The sequence below is a fragment of the Mercenaria mercenaria genome, chromosome 19 (genome assembly GCF_021730395.1).
Source record: "Mercenaria mercenaria strain notata chromosome 19, MADL_Memer_1, whole genome shotgun sequence".
NCBI lineage: Eukaryota > Metazoa > Mollusca > Bivalvia > Venerida > Veneridae > Mercenaria > Mercenaria mercenaria.
Genome location: NC_069379.1, coordinates 16,178,365 through 16,200,554, shown reverse-complemented (window position 1 = coordinate 16,200,554; position 22,190 = coordinate 16,178,365). Strand labels below are relative to the sequence as shown.

The following is a 22,190-nucleotide window of genomic DNA, read 5'->3' as shown; positions in this document are numbered from 1 at the left end:
AAAGGCAGATTTTTCCCCTTGATTTTGTAACAAAAAGTTTGAAATCTGATACAAATTTTTAAAACTGAACAACAACGTTATCCCTTACCAGAAGCTTCAACCGCTGCCCACTTGTTCTTTAGTGTTTTGTTTAATATTTCTCTCATTTCTTAATTTTTTCTTAGTTTGTTTATCTCATTTTGGAGAAACTTTTAACAAATTTACAAAAATTTGAATAGCTTCAAAATTTCCCTTCCTGTAAAAAAAAATAGGCTACGAACACAGACTTAAAAAAAGATAATGACTGTATGGCAAACAATGAAAACATGTAAGACTGAAAGGATGTGAGGCTGTCGAAAGGGCGTATAAATTGTGTCCAGATGAAAAATTTTAACATTTTTTATGTAATAGTTTTTGGCATTTTGATAAACTTGCAATGTAGAAAAAAGTAGGAGGGGCGATAAAAAATTAGGGCGCCCATTCTTTTTTCTAAAATTTACTGACTAAAATGTAAAATTGTGGTGTTGGGGGGGGGGGCGGGGGTGTAAGTTGCTAACTGTTTTTGAATATTTCTTATTTTCAAGTTTCCGCGTTCCATTAACTGATCAAATTTTCCCTTTTCTGTACAAAAAGTTTTTTTTTAAAATTTCCTGTGGAATATGTAAAATTGTCGTCTGCTTTGAACTCCCCGGATCTTGAAATTTAAAAGGATAGAAAAAAAAAATTTCGTCTGTTTTTTACAACCCCGAACTGACCCGGTTGGTCCGGTCTGGAATTCTCGGGAGTTGCAGATGTAGACCCTCTATAGGAAAAGTTTGGTTTTTGAAAATTTAAGATTTTTTAACAACACTTTTTCTCAAGGATGATCCGTTGAAGCTTTTGAAATTGGGTAAGACTTAAAACCTTGGGCATAGCAAAATTAATGCTATTTTATTTGTTTTTTTTCTTTTCGGCACGACCCGAGACCACTTTAGTACAAAGCCATTTTTCTTTTAATTTTTGCAAGCATATCAAACTACCCGGAAATTTAATTGTTTTTTAGACTCTGCCAATTAAACCTTGTTTTTTTGCATGTTACTTTGCCGCCGTAAATTTTAACACTAACTCGCTTTTGGTCTTTTAAATTATTGTCAAATCCTTTAAATGTCCATTCTGGGGACCTTATTAACGCAAACCCCGCATTTTAAATGTTTTTTGAACAAAAACGGCTTTTCTTTCATAGTTTTGTTTATTAAAATTTTTATTCATGCATCGCTTGAGGATGGAAAAATGGGAATACTCTAGGGGGAAAATTGTTTGTTATGGAAAAAAGCATTGATAGTAAAACTGAAAACTTAAAAAAAAAAAGATACGGGCAAGGAAAATCATTTAAAAAAACTCTTTCCTGGGATTTCAAAAAAATAGAAAAAACCAACGTTTGCAAAACGTATAGTTTTTTCGTCGGGTGGTATCTTTTGTCTGCCCAAACAACTTTTTTTTTCAAAAAAACCCTTTTCATTCGGTTGCAGGCACAAATATTTGGGCATTCTGTCCCGAATGCCCTGAAAAATCTTTTTATGATTTTTGACTGACTGGGTTTTTTTAAAATGAATGACTTACTATTTTCAACGACACAAGGTCAGGGCACTCATCATGAAGAGCTAAAAGAAAACAAAATAATATTATTTTTGTCTTGAAAATCATTTTGAAATACTTGCACCATTTTAACGTCACTCCGAAAGTCACTAGTTAACTGACCCCCAAATTTTAGTCCTCTTATCCGGGTTTTGCATAATACTGCCCTTTTTGATCGTAAAATTTTTTGAGATTAAAAATTTTTATTTTCTTTTTCCTCTTTTTCTACTTGGTGTTTCTCGGGCCGGGGGCGGTCATTCTTTTTAAAACCCAAAATTTTGCAATTTTTTTTTCTAATTTGCTGGGAGACGCCAAAGGGTGAGTACGCGTTTTATTTTAAAAACCCGAATTTTTATTTTTTTGTATTAATCATTATTTTATATGTTTTAAAAATGAAAAAAAATCTAAAATAACATTTACCAAGACCTTTTTTCTTAAAGTGTTTACACTTTTGAACAAAAAGGGCTTGCATAATTTTTTTATTTTCTTAAATTAAGTTATGCATTTTTTGTACTTAATCAAGAATGACAATATGCTTTTGATGGGAAATAGAATAGTTACACGAATAAAACATTTCTGTTCGGTTTATTTTAAATTCAGCCAAAACGTAATATTGGTTGGCCTTTTAAAATTTTAGTTTTAATCCGAATTTGTGAACTTTAAAAGTACTTTATTTTACTAAAACTGGGCAACCCTTTTTTTCCTTTTTTTGGAATTCCTTTTTAAAATTTTTAATCAAATTTCCTTTTAAAATTTCAATTTTTATGGGTAAAATTTTACTTAAAAACAAATTAAAGTATATGAACAAAATGATAACATGGTTTTTTGTTTAATTTACTTTTTTTGCCCATTGTTTTTATTTTTAATATATAGTTTTTAACATTATACATCAAAATTTGATCAACAAACAAATCATTTAAAAGGGTTTTGCCAAAGTTTTCCAACATTATCAAGGGCCCTCCCCGGACCCCTTTTTTTTTTTAAAAATAAAGTTCGGTTCATAAAAAATTACAAGAAAAAAAAGATAAATAAAACATATTTAACTATAAATAAGTTAAATTTTTTTATTTAAAAAAAATAATTGGGCCGGCCCTGAAAAAAACCAAAATATGGCTTTGCGACCAGCATGGCCCGACCCAAACCCGGCATCCGCGCAGTCTGGCGGATCCATGCGTTTTGCTTCTGCCTATAGCAATTAAGAAACCTTACAACAGCATGGGTCCTGACCAGACGCGCGATGCGCAGGCTGATGGGGTTCCCTGCTGGGGGCAAAGCCCCTATTTGGTTTTCTCATGACCGGTTTTAATTATCGTTTCAAACAGGGAAAGAAAAACCCCTTTTAAAAGCCCCTTACACATTTCCTCGATTAATACGGGATATGTTTGTGTATTTAAAAATAAAATTTATGTCATTAAAACATATTGTTTTTACTCTTACCCTTCTAAATTTTTTGAAATGCTGGTCCATCATACAATTTGGGAAATCCATTTTTTTCGATGGGATGTTCTTTTGAAAATTTACTAATAAGCGATCAATGCAGACCATGATCAGAAATGCATGGACGGCGGGCGATCTTGGTCCTGCATAAAGGTAAAATCACTTGCCACCAGCAGGCTAAGGGTTAAAAGTAAATATGGAGTATGCGTTCATAAAGATAATTACAGTGGTTATTAAGATAATTGCAAATAGCATATGGTGGGTTAATTTCTTATCAGTATGTGTGTTCAAAAAAATAAATCAACAAATTGCCATTAGTCAGTATTGCAATACAGTATAAAGACCACTTACGCATAAAGACCAGAGCTATTAGGCTTGCAAGATGAGGGCAGTTTAACCCTTGTGATGCTGGACACGATTGATTCTGCCTTTGCGACCAGTGCATGCACATCCGTGCAGTCCGATCATGATCTGCACTGCTCGCAATTCATCATATCTTTTTGGTATACATCCTTTTAAACAAGTTAATGGTAGTTCAAATTGAAAGATGGACAAGTTATTTTAGAAATTTAGCGGGGAAAGGTTAAGAAAAACCATGTTAATTCACCTGTTTTGAGATACTACCTGTCACAAAAAACCACTCTTCACTCGGTCTCTGAACAGGGGTTTTGACCGTATTTTCAAAAAAAATATAAGTATAAAAATATGATTGCTCAAAATATTGTAATCAGTTGTCTCCCTTCTTTATACGAACTTTCTGCACTTAATAAATTAACTTGTTCATTTGCCGGACCGAAGTTTTACGGTAGTGGTCGGTACATTACGTATTCTCCGAATGCGATTCGGCTTTTTTCCGGTTTTTAAAAGCCATTTACGCAATAAAGCTACATTTTACGTCCGAAGAATGCCGAAACTGCCCAATGAGAATACGTAATCACACGAACATTGCCGAGTGTAACTTTTTAGTTTATACATAATTTATTTTAGGTCGATGTGGAGGAAGTTCTAAAAACTTATATTAAATGACTCTCGATACTCATTCCGATGGAATCTATCGCCACTAGGGTATGAGAGAAGAGGCCATTTCCTTTTTTTTTAATGCTGAGCGTCAAGCAAGGGAGCTAATACTGGTCTTTGTATGACGCGGCCGGGAATCGAACCCAAGACCTCCCGCACACAATGGACGCTCTAACACTAGGCAATTATTGTTCCTCTACATTAAATAAGTAGTTTTCCTGTTAAGGCAGAAGTCTTTTGAAGGGAAAATTTGCCCATGATAGCAATATGGAAACTTTTCATATTGAATTTCTCAACCCCTTAAGGCACATCGTGATGTTCACAATTAATTAAAAATTTTCAGATAAGAATGTCCTATTCGAGTACACATACACGATTTACTTCTTATAGTACATAACTCAATTTTAGACTTAACATCTGACGTTTTCGGTCTTTCCAAAGGTCAACTACATGTATGTTAAAACCACATAAATGGAAACATCTCTTTCTTGTCAAAGATATTGCAAGAGAACTACGACTTAATTATTAAAATTGCGTTGAAGCACATAACTATTCCTTTAAGAATATAAGGTTTAATTATTCGGGGGGCTAATTTTCGTTTATTTAATGGTTTCTTAATCAACGAAATTAAATTTAATGTATAAGACAGCTTCCATTCATTTCATCTTTAAAAATTTGATATCCACGTGCAAAAGAAATAGCCGCTTTTGCCGATTCTACGAAATTGTCCACATAAAATCAATTGGTTTTACCATTAAAAAGTCACTTGTAATAGTTCTGCAAATTTCGACTTGTAGACAGCCGTGCACTGTTAAAATTTCCATAGGACTGTAGGTATTTTCTTCTTTACTTTCATTCCATTGTACAGAAGAATTGTGTTATTTTAATGTTTCACGGGTTTCCCATTTTAGAATATGTCTTTAATTCATGTAAAAACGATACAAAAACCCCGGACCCTGGCGACATGAAATTTCATAAATAAAAAAAAAAACATTTATTCCAAAAACTGTTCTTTCCCCACTTGGAATCTATATCAAGAACATCATTAGCATGTCTACAACATGTGTTGTTTTTTTCTTCGGGCACTGGGACTAGAAATCTTGGGCGCGGGGGCGGGGGGTACAACGTATTTTTATGAGATCACCGTGAATTGGCATGCCTAAAATCCACGACTTTCCCTTTAAAAAAAATAATTTAAAAGCCTATGTTGAAACACAATCAAACCCTTATCATGCTGAACACGATTGATTTTGCCTTTTGCGACCAGTGCAGACATATCACCTGCACATCCGTGCAGTCTGATCACGATCTGCACTTTTTTGCTGTTAAGTTAATACATTTTCAGTGAAAACCTCTTTGAATAACAAATGATTGCCCCCACTGAATGATGGACCAGTCCATTTTAGAAATTTAGCAGGGTACATTGGGAAATGTTAAGTACAACTACCAATGCGCTAGATAACTGACAGATGACGGTATTTGAGACAGGTGAAAAAAATACTTCAATTGATAACATAGATCAGCGAAAAGTGTAGACCATCCACACTTAAGCGTTACTTTTCTAACAGCTGGCTGACATAAGATCGTCCTATCTGATCGACAATTTCCCAAAAAGAGACTTTCTAATTCCACTGAAACTGGTTTCTTGTCTTGTACTCGTTAAAGAACCCGTGCTATTACCTACTGTTTGTTTCAGCAAATCTATACCACTACCTATTTTCGTGAAATCAATTTTCAATTTTCGCAGGAACTGACAATAACTTATGAAATTAGGGTATTTTTTTTTTATTTTGAAGATTTACAACATCATTTTTATTTTATGGGCTCATAAGTTTTTATGCTTTACTAATATTTATGAAAAAAAAAATCATGTATATCCGTCAAAAATTGTAATCGTTAAAAATTTTATTGCGTAAAATGACGAAGGGTTAAAAACGTTTTATGACGATCAATTAAAAATCATTTTGATACTTAACTCTAAAAAGACTTTCCTTTTATTCCCCATACACAGACACGAAATGTGTATACCGAAAAAATGGGCGTAAAGGGTCAAAGTCACTACGACAATTTTTGCGCACATCTCTATGAATTGATACAGGGCTCTAACCAATTCTAAAACAACACACAAAATACATTTTTTGTTTGATTTTGTGGGCCAGGCCTTTCACCACATGGTCCGTTCGTCCAAAAAATGCTCCTGGTTGTCTATATATGGACAAAGGTTGAAAAGTAATAAATTTCTGTTACTCAGTAAAGTTAACCTCTCGTGATTTTAAAATGTTTAACAATCACGATTCAAACAATAATGGCCGCTCCTCCAAATCAAATAAAATCAAGGTAACTACTTTTACGGAGACTAAACTGCGAATTTCCATTTATTTGTTATCATTTCCTTCGTATCTTCATGGACTGTTGTAGTATTTCAGCCTGTTCTTCGTTACTCCTTGGTCATTTTTTCAATATTTCAGCAATTGACGTTGTTATGGTCACACACGCCTAAATAGTATTCCCTATATATTTTATATAAAACTGACATTTTTAAAGAGCTACCAAAGATAGCTAGACCCATTTCAGAGAACAAATCCTTACCTCATTTTAAAAGAGTTATGATAAAACTGACATATTATGAAGAGAAAAGTAGGGGTCATGTATCTTCTAAGAGAAATTTCTCTTGTCACATTTGCTTACTGTAAAATCACATCAAAATCACACTGCTGTGACCTGGAAGTACTACTCATACTAAATTTGACTTTCACTTCACCAAATACAACCCCCTGTCCCATTTTTTCTACCAAAATTTCAAAAATACCATCCATAATAAAATTTAAACAACAGAAACCTTTGTGGACATGCCAAGTTAAAAAATAGTGTTCAAAAACCTGTTCGCCATTACTAGACCAGATGGCCCCCACGCTGGTTCCTTTACTATAGTTAGGCCTTATCTCAGCGATATGTCCACGAACAGTTTATCACCTCCGTTTTCTCCTCGTATTTCAATGACAGATATTTTCATTTTAGTTTGCACTTCGTATTATCATGGACACTGTTATGATATGTCAGTGGTTTGAACGGAGCTTGCTCACCAGGTCATGTTTATACTCTTAACTATTGCGGGGTGTTCCAAATGTGTTGTTACTATCAGAGTTCCCATCACGTCACTTCCGCTCCTCTGACGCATGCGCCACATGCGACACCTGCTCCGACAGTGCATACAGGGTAATATTTTTCATCTATTCAAAAATACGACTTTAAATTTGATCATTCCAAAATAATAATTATCACGATTTTTGTATCAAATTGAATACATATATTATGCGGCTTTAACCTCATGGATGGGGATAAACATCACTTGCTGTATTTGATTTCTTTGTAGTTGTTGTTGTTGTTGTACATACACAGACCGTAATCAATTTGAAGTCCCATCCTGCTCAACTACGTTTCTTTGGTCCTCTTGAGATTTTAAAACCAGATCTTAGCTGTAAACATTTTAAATTATTTTTCACCAGCACATTCGGAAGTTCACACTGTGGTACAACCCTGGTCGGCTCCACAAGTCACAAATTGTCGGCGGTAGTATTGCGCAACACGGGGAATTTCCATGGCAGGTAAATATATAACAGAATAACTTAATAACACGTGCGTATGTATACGAAGAACTATTTTTAATTCATGAGAGAGTATCAAACGTATTCTCGAAAGGACTCATGTTTTTTAATTTCCGACATGTTTCCGATTCACAACTCTTATCAGTTATGAGCAGAAAACTCTTTTGAAGACTTTTTAAAAGTTATTTTTATAGCCGATCAATATTATATATATAATATGTCACAATTTCGCGTTTATTTTGTCAAAACATCAAGTGTTAACTTTCATGAAAAAAAAATTATTTCCAGTTTTTGAGATCGATCAAGTATCAACATACGGAAATATTTTTTTTACCGATTCTTCCTATTTTAGTCTATTTAAAAGAACAGCTTTAAGTACGTTCAAATCTTAAGCACGAAACGCCATGAAGAGATAAATAGCAGTTAATGTATTACTTAAGGCGGTTGACTCGGCAAATTACGTATTCGCCGAATGGGACTTCGGCATTCTATGGTCTTTACGGAAATCAGTGTATTTACGTCGTAGAATGCCGAAATACCTAAAGAGGGTACATAATGAGGCGAAAATTATCCATGGTATTTACGGACCTACTGCCTTTTTATCCTCAATCGAGGCAACTTATATTCTACTTCTATAATCAGGGAAAATATAACGAATGATAAATAATTGTAACATAGGTAATTAGCGGTAATAATAGTAGAATTAATTCGTGTCGGCTTGCTTGTAAGAAATGATTGTACAGAGAAAAAAATGACGGTATTATTATTCATTATTATAAATTAGATAGTTATTGTAAATATAAACTGCATTTTGTTTTGAAAAGTATTTAGATGTCATATCAAATGACAACCTAAGGAAACAAATGACTAGTTTACGATTATGTTCACATAATTTAGAGATAGAGCTAGGAAGATATGTTAATGTAGAAAGGAATAATAGATTATGTATATTATGCAATCAAAATGTTATCGAGTCAGAATACCATTTCATATTATGTTGTCCACGTTATAGTTGCATAAGATCTAAATACCTGGGCCGATGCTCATGGCCTACTGTGCAAAAGTTTAATACACTAATGTCATCTAGTAGTAAAAGATGTATATATAGTCTTGCAAAATATATTAAAGAAGCATTAACTGTGAGAAAGAATACTCTTGAAAATCTACTTGTCTTCTGATCGAATACAATTATTCTGTTTTGTTCTTTGTCTTCTGTATATATGTTCACTTTCTCGTGTATGATTGTCTTTGCCATAAGTTTTTTTATATTTGTAAATGGCCAAAGGCAAATGTATTGCTGATTGCCAATAAACTGAAACTGAAACTGAATTCAAATAAGAAATCACCACTTTATAATATTTAAAGAAGACTAAACAACAAAAAAATATAATTGAATGCTTTGAATATCGTTATAGGTGTCATTGAGATATTATGGACAGCACGTCTGTGGTGGAACTTTGGTCGGAGACCAATGGGTTATGACGGCGGCCCATTGTTTTGAAGAGTAAGTATGTCGTTGTAAATTTTGATTTTATTTTCAACAACTTTGGATACAAAAAGTTAGATGTTGAACTCGGTTCAGTGTAGGTTTGTTTACAGAATCGATTCTGTAGATGAAAGTATCTTTTCAGGTCAAGATCGTAATATCTTTCAGTGAGTGAACACAAGATGCATTTATTTTCAAGAGTGGCGTAGACACGAAAAAAAAAAAGAAAGATCTGGCGTTTACGGGTGAATAAAAGTTGATCTTACGTAAAAAAACTTACTTTTATTTCATGTTTTTCAATGTTTCAAACACATTTTGCATATTTGATATATTTCACAGTGAAATTACTGGATATATAAGTTCACATTATTAAATCAATAGATGGACTGAAAAATATATATTAAACATAAGTACGTTTCAAATATATTTTTGTTCAGACTTGGACATCAGGCCAGTCAATGGAGTGTTGCTGTGGGTGTACAGGATCAGAGGTCCATTTACTCGAGCAACATTGTACACGTGTCAGCAATTTACCCGCACGAGTACTTCAGCCAACAAACCAACTCCAACGACATAGCTTTGATGAGACTCAGCAAGAGGGTCGATATTTCAGGAAGGTTTGTGGCGACTAAATTTCATAGGATTATCAAAACAGTACCTTGGTCTACCATATCGTATTTGCCTCAGGTGGATTTTGCCAGACCTGGATCCCTCAAGGCGCATGCGCCCGAATGTGATCCGGCCTTTCAAAGTCCGCGAGAGCTGAATGCATCATTACAGATCAATGTATTTTTGATGACCCTTTTTTACATACATATACCTATTTTAGTGTTATATCAGACGAAATGACTTTAATTTTAAAGGTTGATAAAACTTAAATCTAGTCCGCTGGAACGGTGAACTTTTTGACGCACGGGACGCCGAGACGCTCTCATTAAATTACTTCTGACTGAATATTTTTCCGCATCAAATGGGAGTTGAAAACAGGGGTTTGTATTCATTAGTGAAATACGTGCTGTATTTAAGACAGAAAATGGTATCTACCTTTAGATAATTATGCCTTACTATTGAAAGCAATATTGGAAACAGGAAAACTTTTCCGTTTAACTCCCCTGACAATATACACTTAAAATAATCGTATAGTTTTGGTGTCAAACGGAACAGTTTCCAAAACGTATAAATTTGTGTAAATATTTGTTTCAAACTTTTTCATATATGAAGAAAGTCACAATGAAATTGTTCTGGAATATAATTACAGGTACACAAGAGCGGCCTGTCTCCCTCAGGCAAGCGACTCTTTCCCTGCCGATATATGCACAGTGTCCGGATGGGGCGCCACCCGTTACGGTAAGTGTTTATTGCGTCTGATACGTTCCCTGTCAATATATGTGGTGCTGCTATAAACACGGTAAGTGCTTATGACGATTGACACGTTCCCTGCCAATATATGTTCAGTGTCCGGATGGTGCGTCACTCTTAACGGGAAGTGTCATTGGCATCTGACACGTTTCTTAACGGTATATGTACAGTATCCGGATAGAGTGTCACTCATTACGGTAAGTGACACGTTCCCTGACGATATATATACTGTATCCGGTAGTTTCTGAAGACGGAGCAGACGCAGTGGTACATTTTTGTAACACTTTTTGACTGCGAAACCAGGGGTCGTGTCTTCGGGCTCCGACTCCTTCAACTGAAATAAATAGCATTGGGATAAGAGTCCCGTGTATGAGTGTTCTACCCCGTGGCACGTAAAAGAACCAGCGAAGTTTCAGGAGCGTCTTCTGTATATTGCTCTGTCCGCCCACTTTCATTAGTAACAGTCTTCAAGGGAGTCAGCGATATGGGTTTCTAGCACCGATTATAAATAGGCTTATATACAAACAAACAAAAATATTCCTAAAATAGATCAAAAAACGAACCACTTTTGTTCAAAACAAGTTTTGTTCAATATCGGTGCGCACCAATCCTTTACCGATTTCAAACTAAATGAACGGGCACCAGTTACTAACCATAGTTTGTGTTCTAAACATAGATCCAAATGGACGATAACCAATCACTAACCAAATTTTGTGTTCTGTAAATAAACGAACGGGCATCATTCACTTACCAAATTTTGTGTTCTATCAATAGATCCAAATGGACGGGCACCAATTACTAACCAAATTTTGTGTTCTATGAATAGATACAAAATGGACGGGCACCAATTACTAACCAAATTTTGTGTTCTATAAATAGATCCAAATGGACGGGCAGTCGGGCACCAATTACTAGCCAAATTTTGTGTTCCATAAACAGATCTAAATGGACGGGCACCTATTACTAACCAAATTTTGTGTTCTATATGTAGATCCAAATGGACGGGCACCTATTACTAACCAAATTTTGTGTTCTATATATAAATCCAAATGGACGGGCACCTATTACTAACCAAATTTTGTGTTCTATATATAGATCCAAATGGACGGGCACCAATTACTAACCAGCTGGAATATGTTAATCTTAGAACAATTTCAAACAACGATTGTAAGTACTATCTAGGATACAGCAGCGTCCATACAACAAATATCTGCGCAGGCGCAACATCTACCGGCGGCAAAGACGCTTGTCAGGTAAATGGAACTATTTTCTACGAAAACGCAAGGAGGACATCCGAAATACATCTTTTTATCTCCTTCCCTCAACATAGCATCACGGCCTGAATATTTTTTCGTACTTCGACGAAAACTACATTCGGAATGCTATGTCTAAATAAATAACGTCATAAAACTTATTTCTAGATGTAACGTACCGTGAATGAGACCCAAAAACAATACAGTATTACACCGTGTTAGCAAAGTACAAAATAAACCCAGATGTCCCAACTGTTTTTCCATGTATACAGCTACTTGCCAATTTGAAAAACTTGTATTACTGTATCACTTTAAAATGTAGTTTTTACTGATTCAGCTGTTAAAGGACATGCAAGTTTGAGACCAGATACCACGGCGGAGTGGGTCACAGATAAAGGGTTAAGAAATTCTAGCCGTTACTATAGTTCGTGTATGAAGCTCACTTCATGTAGTGGGCACATGACGACAGTCGGCAGTTTCCGTATACTGACGTATTCTTCGTATTGGATTTTTTTTGGCATTTCACGGCTATTTCTTTTTTAATTGAGAGTAGCGAAGTAGGACACGGAGAAAACGAAATTGCACGGAAATTTCCGATCATCCTTGCGGGTCTGATACCTTATTTGTATGAAATTATTAAATGTATATAGAGTACTCTATCATATTTTTAAAAATATTGTAGAATCGTAATACGCATTGACATATAGTGATAAACCTGATGGTCAAAAACAAGTTGAAACATCCAAAATTAGATCTGTATGGTAAGTGAAAGTGTAAAAATTATTTCTGAAATGTTTCCAAATCATTGAAAAAGATAAAACAATATACTTTCAGGGAGATTCCGGCGGTCCTCTGGTGTGTAAACGTCATGGTGTCTGGGAACTAGCTGGTGTGGTTTCCTGGGGTGATGGATGCGGAAAAGCTCGTCGTCCTGGGGTCTACACGAGAGTGACGTCATATCTTAACTGGGTCAACAACAAAATGAGGAGCCACGGATAAAGATTTTGCAATACTGTGTACTTAGAAGAATATGAAAAATATAAACAATCATGCTGAATTAAAGAACATTTATCTCTTTCATATACATTTTCTTTACAGTGATTCTGTTGTTGCCATGCCAATTGCAATGGCATTAAATGCGTTGCATATATGATACTTCTAAGCTCAATTTTTATAGTTGTTACAAGAGCATTTTTTTTATGTGATTTTCATGTCGTAGCTTTTTCTACCGTTGTCTGTTTAACTGATTAGTACGGTGCCCCTAAAGTGACATGTTACACACTTTTTTTCCAATTAGGTAATGTGAGACTTTTTTTATTTCGTTTAAACGAAATGATTTCGTTTATAAACGAAATAAAAAAAAGTCTCACATTACCTAATTGGAAAAAAAGTGTGTAACATGTCACTTTAGGGGCACCGTAGATTAGCCGAGCCACAATACTTTTATTAACCCATAACCTGCTGGCGGCAAGAGATTCTGCCTTCGGACATCCCATTTTCATTTTTACATGACCATTTGTGCATCTTATGTTTACGTGTTCCTTTCTGACATTCATACATGCTTAATTGTTTCATTTTAATATCATAGTTACTTCTTCATAAGTATATGCCATTATCTTCCTTTCGGTCATGTTGCAATGTGACATGCATCACTCGGTGTATTAGCTTGTGGTTCACCTAGACACACCTTCCCCATGTGTTTTTGTTGTCTATATGCTGATAATATGGACAGAAGTGGCTCCTGGACAGGTTGAATGTGCTAACTCGTAAGCATGAACAGCTAACAAAGTTTTAAACAAACACAATTTCACTTGTCACAATGCAGAATACAGCATAGCACTAAGCATAATGAGGTTACCATAATGTACATTTATCATTATGACATCAGAGGGCGCTTTTATATTCGTGCTCGGAAGCTTCCGCTAAGTCACTGAAAAAAAAATACGATACTGCACATTTTGGCTATGTGTCCGGTGACCGAACCTAACCTGTTTGAATAATTGTCTAGGCGTCCGGTAATCAAGTTCGAAAGGCCTGAGTATCATCAAACATGTACACATCTTATTTATCGCATTAAGTCATTTGAGATACCATTCGTTTTAGCTCGACTTTTCAAAGAATAGTCTAGCTATTTTACTCACCCTGGCGTCGGCGTCAGTGTCACACATTGGTTAAAGTTTTGCATGCAAGTACATGAGGCTATCATTTAAAGGCATATATCTTTGAAATTTATTTTTCCATTTTCTAGGTCAACTATCAACCTCACTAGGTCAAGTCCTATAACTCTGACATGTATTTTGGCTAAATTATGCCCCCTTTAAGACTTAGAAAATCCCGGTTAAAGTCTTATATGCAAGTTGCTATCTCCAAATCTTATGCAGATATTGAATTAAATCTTCGAATGTGTCTTTTCGGTTATCAAATTAGGTGACAGCATTACGTGTCATAGCTCTGACATACCTTTTGGCCAAATTATTCCCCTTTTATACTTAGAAAATCCTGATTTAAATCTGGCGGACAAGTCCAAAACTAATTCAGATATTGAATTGAAACATCGCATGTGTCTTCGGGGTTATAAAACTAGGTGGTAGCATCAAGTCCCATAACTAAGACATGTATTTTGCTAAATTATTCCCCCTTAGACTTAGAAAATCCTGGTTAAAGTTTTGCTTGCAAAGTTCATACAGCCATTACTTTAAGACATAACTTTAAAACTTTTTTTCTTTTTGTAGGTCAATTACCAACCTCACTTAGTCAAGTTCCATAACTCATAAATCTGAATTATTCCCCCTTCTTAACTTAGAAAATCCTGGTTAAAGTTTTGCGTGCAAATTAGTATCTCCAAAACTAATGCAGATATTAAATTAATTGTAACTTCAAGTGTGTCTTCGGGGTTATAAAACTAGGGTCCTATCATCAAGCTCCATAACTCTGACATGTATTTTGGCCAAATTATGTCCCCTTTTAAGACTCAGAAAGTCCTGGTTTAAGTTTTGCATACAAGTTACTACCTCCAAATCTTAAATACAGATACCGGATTGAAACTCTATAGATATTTTAACATTTAGGGTAATAGTCCTGCTTCTGAGACAACAATTTGAATCGTCAAGCATTCATTGGCTGTTTGTTAAAGCAGCATTTAAAAGCAACTTTTTTTGACAGGCAGCTACTTTAATTGTTAATTATGTAATATAAGAGTGTTGAACTTAAAAAGTTTCGGTGCTGCTGGTGATACCGCGTTGGCCGAGTTAAATTTTAGTCGTAAGTTACAAAATAAAAAACAAAAAATACTACTGATACAGGTCTAGCGCTACATTACATCTCAGTTTAAGGCTACTAAACATACTCGTCTGCGTTAGTGGGGAGAAAATTAATTCAGTTGACATAATTTTGTGGTGTAGGCTATTTTAAGCGCGCTATTAAATATCTGCTAACTAAACAATAGGTAAAGGTAGTGTTTCATAAACAATGCGTATTTCACTTGGATTCAGATAACAATATAATTCTGTTGTTTGTCCGGTTACCGGATGTGTAGTATTAACACTCTCGGTACAGTTCGTGTGTTTCCGTATTTTAGCACAAGGGGGTTATCTCCACTTGAACAAGAATTTCAGAATTTAAAAATGTATGTTGTCACAACGCATCACAACCCACAGCTTAATTTATATGTAAGAATCAAAGCTCCTAGCATTTAAACATTTAAGGAACCGCATACATTCTTGTCATAAAATAGCATACACCACTGACGCTCCAAAGAAGACACAATGCAAGTAACCATTAGTAAAAAAAGGTGAATTATGATTGATGTAGTTTGTCAGATAATAGCATGTCCGAAAGCAACACAAATATTTTAGAAAAATGAAACAAGCATAGATCATTTCTTAGAATTAAGCATGTATGAATTAAGAAAGAAACACGCACAAATGGTCATTTAGCATAGCAAAATGGGTTGTCAGAAGGAAGCATTTGAAAATGAGAATCACAAATGCATACATGTTAATCGCAAGATTGCATATACGAAAGCACAATGCAGTGTTGCCCAAATTTGTTCCATAATTTCTAACCTAAGTGGTCACTTTTCGTTATATCTAGTCCGTCCGTCAGTCCGTCGTCGTCGAATCGGACGTCTTCGATTCATTAATTACATATAGGGAATCTCGTTTCTTTATGAAACGTTAGTGGACTATAAATTGTCATGAAATCTGGATCAAATTCAGTAAAATGGGCTATATTGTTCCAAAAGCATCAGAATAATCGTATTCTTCATTCTATGTTAAGCATATTTGTCAGGTTTTGAAATGCAGTTTTTGAACAGGTAACAGCGTTCGTCGGTTTTAGTCAACAAGAGATTAGTTGGCGGATGAAGTCTGTAGTAAACAGATGAAAACGTCCAGGTCTACCTTTCAATATACTTTGTGTGTGAAATAGAAAATTTTTAATAACATCGTAAATTAAATACCCCAACTGTTTTGTTTTAGTGTTCTTTTTTGAGTCACGTTGGCCTGAAACCTAAGATGAATGTTGTTTATGTGAACATTGGGCCTGGTTGGCCAGGTTGGTTCTGGCAAATGAGAGCAATGCTCTGTTTTTACACAGGGGAGACCATGTATGGGTGAGAACTGTTTATGTCACCGATACCGATACTGCTTGTGGTTTAAGTTGAATTTACACCGTTTTCCTATTAGCTTCTCTCTCTCTCTCTCTCTCTCTCTCTCTTATACTGCCTAAACGAAACATTAAAAGAAAAAGCTTTACGTCATTTATACTTTTATTACATCTACATTTTAATTGTAGATTTTCCTTCAATAAAATTTTGTCCATTGATTTTAATGGTCAGTTGTCCCAAAAGCGGATCTGTGCCCAATTTATATTTACAAACATTGCGTTGGTATATGTAAAGTTGAATTAGGGTTTCTTTATGTGGATCTTATTTACCGTTACCGTTAAAGGTACTAAATATGAGCTGAACTATACGCAATATGCAAAACATCTATTATATATACAACGTTAACACAATACAAGAATGAAGCTCGCATTTAGTTCTTTAGAAAACATTAAATATTATGTACCCCCGGAATTTGTTTGCGCTTAAAGTATTGCATTTATTCTATTTTTTGAATTCAGGTATTTTATTACCGACAACTCCATACCGGCTTGGAACCAGTAGCCGTACAGAAACAGTTTTCGGACATAGCTAATACCTCCTTACAAATGCAAACATAATCTTTATAAATAGCCCTGATGTTGCTAAATTTCTATAATGAACTTGTCCATCTTTTATATTGGACAGTACCATTACTAGTAACTGTTGGTCAAAGGGAAATAACTAACAGGGCCTTTGATTGGTTGAAAAAGTATATGGTATTTCAAAACAAGTATTTAAGATGTAAAGTGGTCTCTCATTGGTGAAATATCTGTTGAATATATTTGAAAACTGTTTTATTTCTTAAATTGAAGTTCTAAGCCATGATTAATGGAGGAAAAAATATTTGAAGTGTATTTTGTTTGAAAATTTTGCTTGTTTTAGTGATTTGGTATTTTCAAGGTGCACAAAAATGATGGTCAACATGTATATTTCTGGCTGTTTTCGTTTATGTCTTGAATAGTTCTTTCACCCTGGGTAGGTGGCATAAAAAGTTTAAATGTTAGGAAAGGGCTATAACCCAAAACATTACAATGTAAGTCTATGGGAAAACTGTTACTTCCCTTTGACCTAAAGGGCACCCTGAATTGCTATATTGCCATGCCATGTGGGTAGCTGTAAACAGAGAAATACACGATGAATGTGTTTCATTTGCATGATAGTGTCTGGTTTAAAACTTTTAAAACATAAAACGTGTCTTCACATAGATTTTTCCTGAAAATTTATCATAATAATGGGATTACTACTGGTACTGGTGTGACGGAGAGGTACTTTTCTGCCTCAGAAAGCTATATTGCAGCGTATATGCTGTTCTATGCATATTTATATGATTTCGACTGAATTTCAAGCTTATATATGCACAATTGTGAATACAGTAAGTAATAACTGGAACCAGATAGCTCTGTGTAAATCGGAAATCCGAGAAATGAATATTATTTGGCAAAAAGAATAAAGATAGCGTTCTTTTTTATAAAAAAGTATAAGCCCAGTGAATGTCTGAAATGATACAGCTGGACCTTGATCTTGATCAATCTCATACATTTTGTGTTAATTTGCATAAAATTTAGACAAATCTGTATTTGAAACAGTCGCTGGTGTCAATTTTACTTTATTTTCTGTACTATTTTCGAAAAATGAAAAAAGTATCTCTTTCAAAGGTTTATTTGAACGGTAAATAGGGGGCTTTATAGTTAAAATAACTGCTGATTTATTAAAATATAGCCACGTAATTGCGTTAGCACATCGCTAATTATGTGAGAAATACGGAATGGACGATATTTCACCATAAAGGGAAACAATTTATCAATCGCGATTGACAATAGATGATAATACGAATCTGAATTACCTCCCTTTAATAGCAAAATACTTATTTTTTGCCTATTTTTATGATGTCCCGTTTATTTTGAGTAACTTAAATGATATTTTTCGTTAGATTGTGTTAACACATTGGCAAAAATGCATGGTGCTTCCCCTGTAATGCATTTTTTCTTTTACAGAAACTGAAAAGGGCATTAATACTAGTGTTCATTTGAGAATTTTCCTACTTTTATCCTTAATCTTCGGAACTACATGAAGATTTATGTCATTTTTTTTTTGCCAGTCTGGTAAAAAGTAAATATCTAACAGTGACATTACACTTTTAACAAGTTCTGCACGTCATATTTTCTAATACAGGCTGTAGAATGTAGCATCAGCAGTCAAATTCTAACAATTTCTGGACGTCAGGTGCTTATTTTGACTGCTCCCCGGGGTTCGTTTAACGTATATATAGATTTCAATATATTAATTTTCTTGACTGTACCACTTATTGCTATATATTCGTTCAGTTTTGATTACACTCTTGCATTCTAAAGTTGTCTGATAGGCGCATAAGGTGCAAAATCTATGAAAACACGCGATTTTGGTGGTGGGTGGGGTAAGAAATAGACCCAACGTCGACATAAATATCAGCGTATTCATAAAATGTACACGCAAGTAATTAGACGGGACATTTATTAGTATGCATTCCTCATTTGAACCATATGGGTAAAATAATAGGAGTACGGTGACTGAAATATCATGGATTTCTTGATTCAAGTGAAATATTATCTCTATCTCAGAATGCAGGCAGGTCCCGCCACCAAAATTTCGTCAGCGATTTTCAGCATATGGGTATCCGAGTAAAAAGGTAATCATATCTCAATTCGTAAATGTTTATTTTATCATTCTGAGCAATATTTGTTCATATAAAAAGAAAAAAGTATCTCCTTAGGTCAAAGGGAAATAACTAACAGGGTCTTTGATTGGTTTAAAAAGTATATGGTATTTCGAGACAAATATTTAAGATGTAAAGTGGTCTCTCATTGGTGAAATATCTGTTGAATATGTTTGAAAACTGTTTTATTTCCTAAATTGAAGTTCTAAGCCATGATTAATGGAGGAAAAAATATTTGAAGTGTATTTTGTTTGAAAATTTTGCTTGTTTTAGTGATTTGGTATTTTTATGAAATGTAAACAAAAATTCACTGCCGGACTGGGGGTTACTGACTTGCGGGTGAAAAAAGTGCACAAAAATGATGGTCAACATGTATATTTCTGGATGTTTTCTTTTAGGCCTTGAATAGTTCTTTCACCCTGGGTAGGTGGCATCAAAAGTTTAAATGTTAGGAAAGGGCTATAACCCAAAACATTACAATGTAAGTCTATGAGAAAACTGTTACTTCCCTTTGACCAAAAGGGGTGCTTACCAAACGATACTGACTAAATGGCGAACAGTGCAGATCATGATCAGACTGCACAAATGGTACCGTTCACAACAGCTTATACAATTTAAATTAAGTTCTCTCCTACACATGGAATTTTAAAACAAACACCTGTTTCATTGAAAATAACTTGTATCAATTGTATCACTTTAAAATGTAACATTTATCCATTTTTATGTTGTAAGAATAACCAAATATTTAAAACGAATGTTCCTAAAATATGTTCGTGAAAACCCTTACTCCTAAGTACTAACTCTGTGCTTAGTAGACTTTATGAAACGGGCCCCTAACAGAAATCATCCACGGCTTTGTTGAACTAAGATTTGATGATAAGTTTAAATGTGTTCAAGGAGGATAAATACATTGATTTATATCTACAAAATTCCTATTATAATGACTACTTCAACATATCATAAATAAAAATGCCTCGTCGAGAAAGGCGCACATGATTAAAAGTAAGCTGTTACTTTGCCGTTATCAGTTAAAGTAAATTATATGTATTTAGTGATATATAGCTGCAATATATTAGTACGAGCATTTTTTAAACACGAAAACATTTTGTCATATCAAAATTTCATCCGTCGTGAATTTAAAAAACAAATATGTTCAGTCAGATGAAATTTTACGCTCTTCCGGTGATTCTTGCAGGATATTTACATTTAGTAATAGGAGAAACTGGTCCTTTTACAAGTAGGATATATCTAGAGAAAGCAGAGGCGCAGGGAAAGACTGGTAATACTGTTTCAAACTTTTCTATGTTAAGAATAAAGTTACTTTATGTAAACTGTTGCTTTTAGAATAAATATGGCTCATTTACTTTTTTGCAGAAGTGAATAAATTCTACTAAGGTAGTTCTGCAGGTTTGATAAAATGGAAGCCATGGTGTGATGTCGTTTACCCAGACAATGTAGAATAAACCCTTAACTCAAAGTATGGAAAGGAAAACCGTCCTGTGTATAAATGCTGAAGTACATTTGTATAAATATGAAAACGTTAAGATGAAATCTGATATGTTGACAAGAGTACAATTTTAAATAATGGTTTAAAATACCGCAGGTCATATTTATATCAAGTCAACAAATTTTCTATTCAAGTTCTATTTTGAACCTTATCAAGAGGGAGCGTTTCATGAAAGGTTAATTTTGTCCAATCTCAAGACTGTAAACTTCATATTCTCTTTTCTAACAGATATGCTAAACATTGACACTACACAGTCTCCAATCCGGGAACTGCATCAAAATAAAGAAACAAACCTTCAACCAGAAAAAGTTATTGACAATCTTGCTAAGATCCTAAGTGACCTTACATCCAAATTAGACATGCAAGAAAAACACATCTTGTCTCTTCAAGAGAGCGTTGAGGAACTTGCCAGATCGAATTCCAAAAACGAAAATAGTTTGAAAGACCTGAATGCAGAAGTAAGCGAACTGAAAAGAGCGGTTGCAACGAAAGACGATATCATAAGAAGCATGGATATTAACTTTACGCGACAAGCCGAGGAGACTGAAAAATTGAAAACAGAGTTCTCTGAACTGCAGAATAAATTAAATGGGTTACAGTCATACATATCAAAAGATGAATCTGGAAGAGAAGGAATGCAATTTCAAGAATATGAAAACAGATCTATACAACCGAATACAAGCACAACAGATTCCAATGGCTCGAATCTAAATACCTCAACTGGAACGGAACAAGAAGATCGGCAAAATTTAAGCGAAGATATTCTACTGAATAGAACAATAGGTGATTGTAATTTCGTTTTACTTCTGGAAAATCCTATTATAAGACATTAGTGTAACAAGATAGGTTTTATTCAAAGAAAATATTTAACTACTTCAAATTAATTATATTGAAAAAAAATCTTATAATGCTTCAACTATTTATCTTTCATGGCGTTACAACACATTTCTTTAACAGTTTGGAAAATGAAATTCTGTCATACAGAGGAACTTAGCAAGTGTAAACTACATGTAAAACAATATTTATACCATGCATTTTAACATAAAATAAAGTTTATTTCATTTCGCCCAAATATACGTAAGAACTGCATTTTTACTTTTAGTAACAAATATTTTACTTATTTCAGATATGCGAACCAGGGCACACATTTACCACAATAATGTAGGCCGTTGGACAAGAGGTGTTTCACAGGTTGCATTCCATGCAGTGGTTCTTACACCAGAGGTTCACCATCTTGGGCGCGGACAAACTGTAGTTTTTGAGACTGTTCGCTTGAACCTAAATGGAGGTTATAACCGATTCACTGGCATCTTCACTGCTTCAAAACCTGGACTTTATTTATTTTCGTTATCTGTGTTGAGCCACATTGACCCAAAATCTAAGTTCAATGTTTGTATTGTAAAGAATGGAGTTAGGTTAGTTACAGTATATGGGCATGGTGATTCTCCTGGCAAGCGGTCTCAAGGTTCTGTCACTGTTGTGATGCAGCTAAATAAAGGGGACCATGTATGGGCTAAAAATGTTAATGTTCACGATGCCTCTATTGGTGGCTGGGGGTACACCAGTTTCACAGGTGTTTTACTCTCTGCTATATGA

At 34.5% G+C, this 22,190-nt stretch overlaps 2 protein-coding genes across 2 annotated transcripts; both read left to right on the top strand.

Moving 5' to 3' along the window:
* The first annotated feature begins 6,983 nt into the window (after window positions 1-6,983).
* Window positions 6,984-12,830, top strand: LOC123543032 (tryptase-2-like). Its single transcript, XM_053531826.1, is given in 9 exon segments — window positions 6,984-7,101; window positions 7,104-7,263; window positions 7,566-7,600; window positions 7,603-7,652; window positions 9,068-9,156; window positions 9,576-9,755; window positions 10,397-10,485; window positions 11,593-11,750; window positions 12,585-12,830. Coding segments are annotated over 9 exon segments (1,029 nt in total). The 5' UTR covers window positions 6,984-6,998; the 3' UTR covers window positions 12,750-12,830.
* Window positions 12,831-20,146: 7,316 nt separating this feature from the next.
* Window positions 20,147-22,190, top strand: LOC128550975 (uncharacterized). Its single transcript, XM_053531187.1, has 3 exons — window positions 20,147-20,366; window positions 20,823-21,383; window positions 21,721-22,190. Exons 1-3 carry the CDS (start codon window positions 20,237-20,239, stop codon window positions 22,188-22,190), a joined length of 1,161 nt encoding a protein of 386 aa, XP_053387162.1. The 5' UTR covers window positions 20,147-20,236.